This window comes from Emydura macquarii, unplaced genomic scaffold (assembly GCF_026122565.2).
Source record: "Emydura macquarii macquarii isolate MOO-44397 ecotype Brisbane River unplaced genomic scaffold, CSIRO-AGI_Emac_v2 contig_2627, whole genome shotgun sequence".
Lineage (NCBI taxonomy): Eukaryota > Metazoa > Chordata > Testudines > Chelidae > Emydura > Emydura macquarii.
The window spans coordinates 451,845-463,227 of NW_027132764.1; the positions used below are offsets into that span (position 1 = coordinate 451,845).

General features: G+C 47.7%; 1 protein-coding gene across 1 annotated transcript; it reads left to right on the forward strand.

Annotated features, from left to right (window-relative positions):
- Positions 1–1,352: 1,352 nt before the first annotated feature.
- LOC137163561 (uncharacterized) lies at positions 1,353–10,694 on the forward strand. The gene is made up of 4 exons (XM_067563830.1): positions 1,353–1,718; positions 6,941–7,084; positions 8,137–8,216; positions 8,429–10,694. Exons 1-4 carry the CDS (start codon positions 1,427–1,429, stop codon positions 8,666–8,668), a joined length of 756 nt encoding a protein of 251 aa, XP_067419931.1. The 5' UTR covers positions 1,353–1,426; the 3' UTR covers positions 8,669–10,694.
- The last annotated feature ends 689 nt before the right edge of the window (positions 10,695–11,383 follow it).

Here is an 11,383-nt window from a genome sequence, read left to right on the forward strand (position 1 = left end):
CCTTATCAACATCCTCCTTGAATTGTGGGCACCAGAACTGGACACAGGAGTCCTGCAGCAATCGCACCAGTGCAAATCCAGACGGAAACTAACCTCGCTGCTCCTCCTCAAGATTCCTAGTGTCACAGCTGTCAAGGCCAGGAGGGCACAGTCTATCCAACCAGCCCAGCCTCCTTCATGATTCAGGCCAGAGAATTTCCTGCATCTGACCCAGAATGGCTGGTTGGGTTGCTGGTATCTGTTAACTCTGAAATCAGCTGGGTTAGCTCCTTGTCTTAGAGCAATTGGCTCAAGGTCTCTGCAGACTCAGGTGTTTCTCTTAGTAGCTGACTCCAAACCTGGGGGCGGGGCAAGGAGCCCCCAAACAGTGAGGGTAACTAACATGGCAGAAAGGAGACAGATGATGCAGGTTGCAATTACTGTGGATTACCTCTCCCCCCACTGTATAACCTGTTAGAAAATAAAAACACTGAAACCTCGTCTGCACCACGTGGCGCTTTTTGCTGAGTGCCAGTTGTTCTTGAGGTTGCCATTCTCCGCCCCAGAGATGATTGCATTCATGTATATATCCTCTTTGCACAGCAACAGAAATACAAGTTATTAAAGTTAATAATAATGATGAAAAATCCCTCTAAAAAGCTTAAACATTTGTGCAGTTCTGCTGTTAACAACAGCTGTGTTCCAGCCCAGACATAGCTGCATTTCATGCTGAGTAAAGTGACTACACCAGACACAGTGTGGTCTGTACAGCCTGTAAAGCACTTTGTGGTGGGTCAGGATAAAGAGGTGTTGGAAATGGAAAGCATTACAACAGAGCCTCTCCCACCCCTGGGTCTCAGTTGTGCATGGTGTGATCTTCTGTTGGGGTGTTGCTTTTGAGGCTCCTCCCAGCACAAAACACACAGCCCCAGAGCTATCAGCCCCTTGAGTGGCTGAGAGGGATTCACAGCAGCCACCCTGCAGCAGCACTTGCTGAGATGCATTTCCTAGTGTGTGTGTCCCTCCTGCAGCTCACGCTCACAGCCAGCTCCCCGGACACGGGTAAGGAAACGGGGAGTTAGCTGAATGTCACTGTTCAGTTAGCGTTGTTACTCCTCACGCTTACCTGGAGTGTTCTCAATGCACAGCATTTCTGCAGCTGCAAAGGCTTAATTAATGTTAAGCGTGGGCTGGTGTGAGTGGCTGTGCCAGTGTGCGTGAGTGTGGAATTGTCCATGTAGGTGCCTGCGTGCATGGAGACTTTGCTGCTGCTGCTGCTGCAAGGCGACAACAGGGACTGTCCAGGCCGAAGGGCTGGAGCACCACAAGTATTTAACTAGAGCTTTCCCATCTCCTCCTTGCAGGCAGGTGTCTGAAGAGGGTCGGTCAGATCTCCGTGCTGCAGCACCCCCCATGGGCAGTAAAGGAAGCCGGAGCCTCTGTAGAGATGAACTGCACCTTGGAGCTGCCCCAGGGCCACCCGAGACCCAGCAGCGTCCTTGTTACCTGGCACAGGGGGCACAGAGGGGACAGCCTGATGGGCATGGGGAAGATCTCTGAGGCGGAGGAGCTGCAGGGACGGGTGGAGACGGCGTGGCTGGAGAACATCTCTGCCAGCATCCTGCACATCCACACCCTGCAGCAGAACGACTCGGCCTTCTACCGGTGCCTCTTCATCGTCTTCCTCTTGGCCCAGCCCTGCCTCCTAGAGGGGAACGGGACCCGCCTGATGGTGACAGGTACGTGGGGGTGAGCACCTGTATTGTCATTGCGCAGCAGGATCTGTCTGGAAGAGGAAAGTGAGGGCATGGGATTAGATACACCGAGTTAGGTCACTAGTCAACAGAGACCTTCATACTGCAGCCAGACTCACTTTGTGCATAGAATCATAGAATCATAGAATATTAGAGTTGGAAGGGACCTCAGGAGGTCATCTAGTCCAACCCCCTGCTCAAAGCAGGACTAACCTCTGCTATATCATCCCAACCAGGGCTTTGTCAAGCCGCAGCTTAAAAACCTCTAAGGATGGAGATTCCACCACCTCCCTAGGTAACCCATTCCAGTGCTTCACCACCCTCCTAGTAAAAAACTTTTTCCTAATGTCCAACCTAGACCTCCCTCCCTGCAACTTGAGACCGTTGCTCCTTGTTCTGTCATCTGCCACCACCGAGAACAGCCTAGCCCCATCCTCCCTAGAACCCCCTTTCAGGTAGTTAAAGGCCGCTATCAAATCCCCCCTCACTCTTCTCTTTTGCAGACTAAACAAGCCCAGTTCCCTCAGCCTCTCCTCATAAGTCCTGTGCTCCAGCCCCCTAATCATTTTTGTTGCCCTCCGCTGGACTCTCTCCAACTTGTCCACATCCTTTTTGTAGTGGGGGGCCCAAAACTGGACACAATATTCTAAATGCGGCCTCACCAATGCCGAATAGAGGGGAATAATCACTTCCCGTGACCTGCTAGCAATGCCCCTCCTAATGCAGCCCAATATGCCATTGGCCTTCTTGACAACCAGGGCACACTGCTGACTCATATCCAGCTTTTTATCCACTGTTACCCCCAGGTCCTTTTCTGCAGAGCTGCTGCCCAGCTCGTCGGTCCCCAGTCTATAGCTGTGCATGGGATTCTTTCTTCCTAAGTGGAGGACTCTGCATTTTTCTTTGTTGAACCTCATTAGATTTCTTTTGGCCCAATCCTCCAGTTTGTTTAGGTCACTCTGTATCCTATCCCTACCTTGCAGGGTATCTACCACTCCCCCCAGCTTAGTGTCGTCCGCAAACTTGCTGAGGGTGCAATCTACCCCATCCTCCAGATCATTAATAAAGATGTTGAACAAAACCGGCCCCAGGACCGACCCCTGGGGAACTCCGCTTGTGACCGGTTGCCAGCTAGACATGGAGCCATTGATCACTACTCGTTGAGCCCTATGCTCTAGCCAGTTCACTATCCATTTTATAGTCCATTCATCCAACCCATACTTCTTTAACTTGCTGATAAGAATACTGTGAGAAACCGTATCAAAAGCTTTGCTAAAGTCAAGGTATATCACATCCACCGCCTTCCCCACATCCACAGAACCAGTCACCTCATCATAGAAAGCAATCAGGTTGGTCAGGCATGACTTTCCCTTGGTGAATCCGTGTTGACTGTTCCTGATCACCTTCCTCTCTTCCAAGTGCCTTAAAATGGATTCCTTAAGGACCTGCTCCATGATCTTTCCAGGGATTGAGGTGAGGCTGACCGGTCTGTAGTTCCCCGGATCCTCTTTCCTCCCTTTTTTGAAGATGGGCACTATATTAGCTTTTTTCCAGTCGTCAGGGACCTCCCCCTGTTGCCACGAGCTTTCAAAGATAATAGCCAATGGCTCTGAAATCACCTCAGCCAACTCCCTCAGCACCCTCGGGTGCATTGCATCCGGCCCCATGGACTTATGAATGTCCAATCCTTCTAAATAGTCTTGAACCTGTTCCTTCAGCACTGCGGGATGTTTGCCTCCTTCCCATTCTGTGCCACCCAGTACAGCAGTCTGGGAGCTGATCTTGTCTGTGAAGACAGAGGCAAAAAAGGCATTGAGTACCTCAGCTTTCTCCACATCCTCCGTCACTAGGTCGCCTCCCTCTTTCTTTAAGGGGCCTACACTTTCCCGAATCTTCCTCTTGTTGGCAATATGCCTGTAGAAACCCTTTTTGTTCCCCTTCACGTCCCTTGCTAGCTGCAACTCCAATTGTGCTTTGGCCTTCCTCATTTCATTCCTGCATGTTCGAGCAGTGTTTTTATAATCCTCCCTAGTCATCTGACCAAGCTTCCACTTCTTGTAAGCTTCTTTTTTGCGTTTAAGTTCGCCAAGGACATCTTTGTTAAGCCAAGCTGGACGCCTACCATATTTGCTATTCTTTCTGCACATCGGGATGGTTTGCTCTTGTGCCCTCAATAAGGTTTCTTTAAAATACAGCCAGCTCCCTTGGGTTCCTTTCCCCCTCATATTAGCCTCCCAGGGAATCCTGCCCATCAGTTCCCTGAGGGAATCAAAGTCCGCTTTTCTGAAGTCCATGGTCCGTATCCTGCTGTTCCCCTTTCTTCCTTTCATCAGGATCCTGAACTCGACCATCTCATGGTCACTGCTGCCTAGGTTGCCACCCACTTCTACTTCCCCTACCAAATCTTCCCTGTTTGTGAGCAGCAGGTCAAGAGAAGCACGGCCCCTAGTTGGTTGCTCCAGCACTTGCACCAGGAAATTGTCAGCGACACTCTCCAAAAACTTCCTGGATTGTTTGTGCTCTGCTGTATTGCTCTTCCAGCAGATGTCAGGGTGATTGAAGTCTCCCATGAGAATCAGGCCCTGTGAACTGGAAACTTTCCCCAGTTGAGTAAAGAAAGCCTCATCTACCTCATCCTCCTGGTCTGGTGGTCTGTAACAGACACCCACCACGACATCACGCTTATTGTTCTTGCTTCTAAGCTTAACCCAGAGACACTCAACTGACTTATCTCCAGTTTCATACTGGAGCTCAGAGCAGTCATAGTGCTCTCTTACATACAGTGCAACTCCTCCCCCTTTCGCCCCTGCCTGTCCTTCCTGAACAGTTTATACCCATCCATGACAGCGCTCCAATCGTGAGAGTTATTCCACCAAGTCTCAGTTATTCCAATCATGTCGTAGTTTCTTGACTGTGCCAGGACTTCCAGTTCCTCTTGCTTGTTTCCCAGGCTTCTTGCATTTGTGTACAGGCACTTGAGATAAGTAGCCGACTGGCCTACTTTCACAGTATGAATCGGGAGGCCTCCCCTGCTGCCCCCTCCTCCTTCTGCTTCCTTGCGGTGTCCCTCTTCCCCACTAACCTTCGGGCTTAGGTCCCCGTCCCCCATCAAAACTAGTTTAAAGCCCTCCTCACTAGGTTAGCCAGCCTGTCTGCGAAGATACTCTTCCCTGTCTTCGTTAGATGAATCCCGTCTCTTCCTAGTAGTCCTTCTTCCTGAAACAACATCCCATGATCGAAGAATCCAAAGCCCTCCCTTCGACACCACCTGCGTAACCACGCATTTACTTCCACAATGCGACGGTCCCTACCTGGGCCTTTTCCCTGAACAGGGAGGATGGATGAGAACACCACTTGCGCTTCAAACTCCTTTATCTCTTTTCCCAGAGCCACATAGTCTGCAGTGATCCGCTCAAGATCATTCTTGGCAGTGTCATTGGTGCCCACGTGGAGAAGCAGGAAGGGGTAGCGGTCTGAGGACTTGATAAGTTTTGGCAGTCTCTCCGTCACATCCCGAATCCTAGCTCCAGGCAAGCAGCACACTTCTCTAGTTTCCCGGTCCGGACGGCAGATGGATGACTCCGTCCCCCTTAGGAGGGAGTCCCCGACCACCATCACCCTTCTCTTCCTCTTGGGAATGGTGGTCGTGGAACCCCCATCCCTAGGAGAATGCATCCCTTGCCTTCTGATCAAATGGGTCTCCTTCTGATCCATTCCCTCTGAAGGGTCCTCCAAATCATTCTCCGCCATAGTACTTGTGCAGAGAGGATGAAAACGATTCCTTACTTCTATCTGCATGGTGGGCACATGGGTTCTCTTTCTTCGGGAGGTCACATGCTGCCAATTTCCTTCCCCGTTCTTCATTTTCGCCTGCCCGGCCTTCTCTGAATCTTGCTTACCCTCTGCCTGTGCCTGATGGAGAAAGACATTGTTTTCTGTAATGCACCGCAGGGTTGACATTTGGCATGTCCTGCCTGTGCACAGATCCAGAGATGTTCAGGCCAGCCGCCTGCACACCCAGGCCAACGAATCTCACTCGGGGCCCCACAGAACGTCTCTGCATCAAAGTCACAAAGAGGGACCATTATTGGTCCCCATGCACCAAAATGAGAGGAAAGCGACGCACAAGAGAATAGTTGTCTGCTAGCCACAGACGGAAATGCTGCTCTTCCAAAAACCTCCTGCTTATTTTTGCCAAAACTTTCAAAATTAAATTCACGCCCAGACATAGACTGGAGCTGGGAGATTTCAGTTTGAAAAGGAAAAGTTTGAGAAAGCGATAAACTGCTGGAAAGGAGAGATTGTAACGGAAAGGCACAGCCAACCTTAGCTCTAGCTGTCTGTCTGTCTGTCTATCTCAGGGGACTATCCTGCCACCTATTATGCAGCAGCTAGACATTTGCCATGTAAAATCAGTAGCAGTAGCTATGGCCCAGATCCACAAAGGTAGTTGGCACTTAATTTGCTACGATTTCAGTGGAAGTTAGGAGCCTAAACACTTGGTGGATCTGGGTCCAAGTCCGCAGTGGACTTCATGAAGTCTCTGGCACCTCTACCTCTTCGGGGTAAAACTCTGCTTGGGGCGAGGTTTGTGGGTTTTCTTTACCTTCTATTGATTTTCTTTTATTGGTTTCTTTGATTGGTTGATAGAGCTGGAAGTGTAGAAGGGGGTGGCAGTGTTATGTCAGCAGAGAGACCTTTTTGAAAAGGAAGGTTTCACAGCATCTCCTCAAGATGCTTACGTGCTGGATTCGGCTGATCTCCTCTAGAAGTTTGTCCCATAGCTGGATCCCCATGATAGAGAATGCTGTGTCCAGGGCCCGTTTAAGACCTTCGTAGGCCCTAGGCACACTTGCCTTCGTAGGCCCCCCGAGCAAAATAACTAATTTGATTTTAAGCTATTAATGAATAGTGTTTTAAATAAAAATAAAATTTTTTTTTCGTAGGCCCTGAAAGTTTCACAGGCGCTAGGCACTGTGCCTATTGTGCCTAAAGGATAATATGGCCCTGGCTGTATCCTCAGTTCACAGGCACTTTGTTCTGGCTTTTGTGATGGGCGCTGTCCCAGAGGAGTGAAGCTCTCACGGTGACCCCTAGCTCATACTAATGTGAGCGTAAAATCAGCAGGAGTAATTGCACACGTTTCACTGGTCAGTAGTTTCTTTTCAGGGAGGTTAACACTGAGGGGGACTTCCTTTTTCTCTTAGGTTCCTCCGCTCTGGGAAACACGACCCGGACTGACCCACGTCACAGCGCTCTGTCTAACTGGGAGGCTCTTTGCCTGGGCCTGGGAGCACTGGTGGCTCTAGGGGCTACCTTCTTAGTGCTGCGTCCGTACAGAAGGAGAACAGGTGAGGAGCTGAAATGACTGTCTCTAGCTTTGCTACCTGGAGAGCCAAAATCTGTCTGGATGATGAAAAAAGGTGCTTCTAAAAATCCAGTGAGCTGATCTGATTTGAACTGCCCCTTCCCATCAGCTGCACACATGGTAATCACATCAGCTGGCTGTGCTGAAATCCCGCTGCTGTCTCCATCTGGTTGTGGTCAGGTTGGGACGAGCTAACACATGTGAGCTAGGGAAATTAATGCATCATGTTTATCACAGTAGCACCTAAGGAAAGGGTGGGCTGCAGAGCCTGACACTCACCTGAGCTGCAGAGCGCTGTCTGCACAGCTATTTTTAAAGCACCAAGTGCAGCCCTGCTAGCCCAAGTCTGTCGCTCACTCTCATGGGCTCCAAACTGCTGTGTAGATATACCCGTAGACAGGCTGTGTCCCAAAGGGTTTACAGGCTAAAGCTCATGCTGAGGCAAGACATGTTAGCTAACCCCAACCTTTTCCCTAATGTAGATGCATCTTAATACCTTTTACCTCCATTTAGCGGGTCAGAGCTGGCTGGGTTGGATTCTAGGCTAGAGCACGATTAGCTAACGCGACTGTAAAGATGTTAAACTGCGTCTGCACAAAGTGCCAAGGGACAATTTGACGTTCATTCAAAGAGCACCTGTTTGTCATCCAGACAAACCCAGAAACAAGTTTGGAGAATTGGAAGTTTGGGGTTTCTTTAAAAGCCAGTTAAGAACAAGCTGAGTGTGAAAAATTTTGTTTTTCCCTAGAAAAGTGTCAAAATCTTTAAATTGCTCAGCTAACCCAAAATGGCTTTTTAAAAACCACATGACCTTCAGTCTTTCCTGAATCTTGTCCCCTTGATAAAAGCCAGCTGTGTATGGTTTTAATTTTTGAATGTTTGAATGAGCTTTAAAAACAGTTTCTGCTATTAGCACGTTAATGTGGCAAGCCGTTACCTGTATTTGGCCAGACAGACTGACCTGTGTTTGGAAGATGACAATCTGGATCTTCGTTTTTCATCGCCCAAGGATACTTTCCATTTGTCCACAAACAGGTCTTGCTTCCAGAATGCTGCAAACATCACCTCTTGCTGGGGCAGGTGACTCCGTTGATCACAGCCTTCGGCTGATGATGGTGAGTTGAGCCTACATATTCTGCTACATTTGTTGCTGTCATTGTCAGAAATAAACATTCGCTATTGTTACGAGTTTGCAACACTGTAGTGCACAGCATATGGGTATTGCTGTTGCCTGTTATAAGCCCATTCTAACTACATCACCACACAACTTTATCCCAAGCTGGCATAGCTTAGGGCATTTCCAAACCTAATTTTCCTTGTACTGCAGGAGTCCCTGAGTGAGGCAGAAGAGATCACATATGCAGATCTGAATATCCAGCCACGGACTCAGAAGGGAGCGACAAGGGTAAACTCCCAAATGATGGCAGAAGAGATCAGACAAACAGATCACAGCATTCAACCATGGACTCAGAGGAGAGCAACAAGAGCAAATTCCCAAATAACCTCTCCTTACGACACTGAGTACGCTGCTGTTAGAAAGGTTACAGCAGACAATATTCTGTACTGAGAAAAGAGTGCATTTCTTTAGGGCAGCTACAGCTAATCTCTGTCCTTTTGGCTTTTAGCAAACAGAGGATGATTCAGTTGTTTCGTTGCTGTCATTTTAATGCTGAATTTCTATATTGGGTGTTTGTATTTTTGGCATCTGCTCCGCATACTTTTGATGACAAGCCCCTGGTCAGGAAAACTCAGGGTAACTAAGCTGCAAAATCACGTTTGTTTATCAGTGTTCAGGCCAGCAGGGCCCACTGTCCATCCAGTCTGACCTCCTGCCTAACCCAGGCCAGAAAACCTTACCCAGTGATTTCTGCATTGGAGGGAATTATTCTTCCCTACTACACAAGTGGGGCAACATCTAAGTGTTTTAGGAGCAAAGGTCCACGCTCTTAAGTCACTTACTACTTTGAAAAGCCCACTTCCAATCAGAATTTAGACTCCAGTTTGTGAAGAATCTGGAATAGGTCACCCAGGGACATGGAAACGTAAATCACCTGAGAGGGCTGAAATTTCACACGAGGAAAATTTTCCTGTCAAAAAATACAGTTTTGTCTAAATTGAAAATTTTCATGGGAAAATCTTGATTCTGCTGAAAATATTTCAATTTTCCAGCAAGAAATGTCAAAATGCAAAATCTCATTTATGAATCAACATTTCAGAACAAAGTGACATTTTTTGTTTTGACATAAAATATCATTTAGCTTTTCATTTTACTTTTTTAAAACCAAAAATATGTCTAAACAAAAACAAATTGTTGCTTAGCTCTGAAATATCATTTTGATGTGACAATTTCTGTTTAGTTTCTGTCAAAAACATTGACATTTTTCATGTTAACATTTCTGATTTGAAATTTTTAGGGATTTTTCCACACAATATTTTGACATTTAATTTTCTGTTCCAACCAACTTTCCCATGGGCTGAAAATTCCTTTTCCCAAATTGCTCTAGCACTTCCTCTTGCTGGTAAAAACCTGCATTTCGCTCCTAGTTTGAGTTACTTATGGATTTCTTCCTGTTTTGATGAAACCTTGTCATTCGTGTGTAATTGTAAATAAACACAACATTTCCCAGGACAAGGTATGACTGATATATCCATTTATATTGTGGCAGCTTTCTAGCTGTTTCAGGAGATCCAGCTTATCAAGTCCATATTTGCCCTGCCATCCTATAGGAAGTTACGGTATGTGACTCAGTTTCTCATGAGTCTTTGGTGAACTTAAACACAAAAAAGAAGCTTACAAGAAGTGGAAGCTTGGTCAGATGACTAGGGAGGATTATAAAAATACTGCTCGAGCATGCAGGAATGAAATCAGGAAGGCCAAAGCACAATTAGAGTTGCAGCTAGCAAGGGATGTGAAGGGGAACAAGAAGGGTTTCTACAGGTATGTTACCAACAAGAGGAAGATTAGGGAAAATGTGGGCCCCTTACAGAATGTGGGAGGCAACCTAGTGACAGAGGATGTGGAGAAAGCTGAGGTGTTCAATGCCTTTTTTGCCTCTGTCTTCACAGACAAGGTCAGCTCCCAGACTGCTGCACTGGGTGGCACAGAATGGGAAGGAGGTGAACACAAAGCAGTGCTAAAGAAACAGGTCCAAGACTATTTAGAAAGATTGGACATACACAAGTCCATGGGGCCAGATGCAATGCACCCGAGGGTGCTGAGGGAGTTGGCAGATGTGATTTCAGAACCATTGGCTATTATCTTTTAAATCTCGTGGCAATTGGGGGAGGTCCCTGATGACTGGAAAAAAGCAAATATAGTGCCCATCTTCAAGAAAGGGAGGAAAGAAGATCCGGGGAACTACAGACCAGTCAGCCTCACCTCAATCCCTGGAAAAAATCATGGAGCAGGTCCTCAAGGAATCCATTTTAAGGCACTTGAAAGAGAGGAAGGTGATCAGGAACAGTCAACATAGATTCACAAAGGGAAAGTCATGCCTGACCAACCTGATTGCTTTCTATGAAGAGGTGACTGGCTCTGTGGATATGAGGAAAGTGGTGGACGTGATATACCTTGACTTTAGCAAAGCTTTTGATACGGTCTCTCACAGTATTCTTATCAGCAAGTTAAGGAAGTATGGGTTGGATGAATGGACTATAAAATGGATAGAGAACTGGCTAGGGCATAGGGCTCAACGAGTAGTGATCAATGGCTCCATGTCTAGCTGGCAACCGGTCACAAGCGGAGTTGCCCCAGGGGTCGGTCCTGGGGCTGGTTTTTTTCAACATCTTCATCAATGATCTGGAGGATGGGGTAGATTGCACCCTCAGCAAGTTTGCAGATGACACTAAGCTGGGGGAGTGGTAGATACCCTGGAAGGTAGGCATAGGATACAGAAGGACCTAAACAAACTAGAGGATTGGGCCAAAAGAAATCTGATGAGGTTCAACAAGGACAAGTGCAGAATCCTGCACATAGGACGGAAGAATCCAATGCACAGCTACATACTGGGGACCGATGAGCTAGGCAGCAGTTCTTCAGAAAAGGACCTGGGGGTAACAGTGGATAAGAAGCTGGATATGAGTCAGCAGTGTGCCCTGGTTGCCAAGAAGGCTAATAGCATATTGGGCTGCATTAGTAGGAGCATTGACAGCAGATTACGGGAAGTGATTATTCCCCTCTATTCGGCATTGGTGAGGCCGCATTTGGAGTATTGTGTCCAGTTTTGTGCCCCCCACTACAAAAAGGATGTGGACAAGTTGGAGAGAGTCCAGCGGAGGGCAA

What these genes read in the sequence shown, in the direction of transcription:
- LOC137163561 (XM_067563830.1), top strand. Translation starts at nt 1,427, where the DNA reads ATGAACTGCACCTTGGAGCTGCCCCAGGGCCACCCGAGACCCAGCAGC. An exon ending in GACCCGCCTGATGGTGACAG is followed by an intron (nt 1,719 to 6,940) that starts GTACGTGGGGGT and finishes TTTTTCTCTTAG; the next exon opens with GTTCCTCCGCTCTGGGAAAC. An exon ending in ACAGCCTTCGGCTGATGATG is followed by an intron (nt 8,217 to 8,428) that starts GTGAGTTGAGCC and finishes CTTGTACTGCAG; the next exon opens with GAGTCCCTGAGTGAGGCAGA.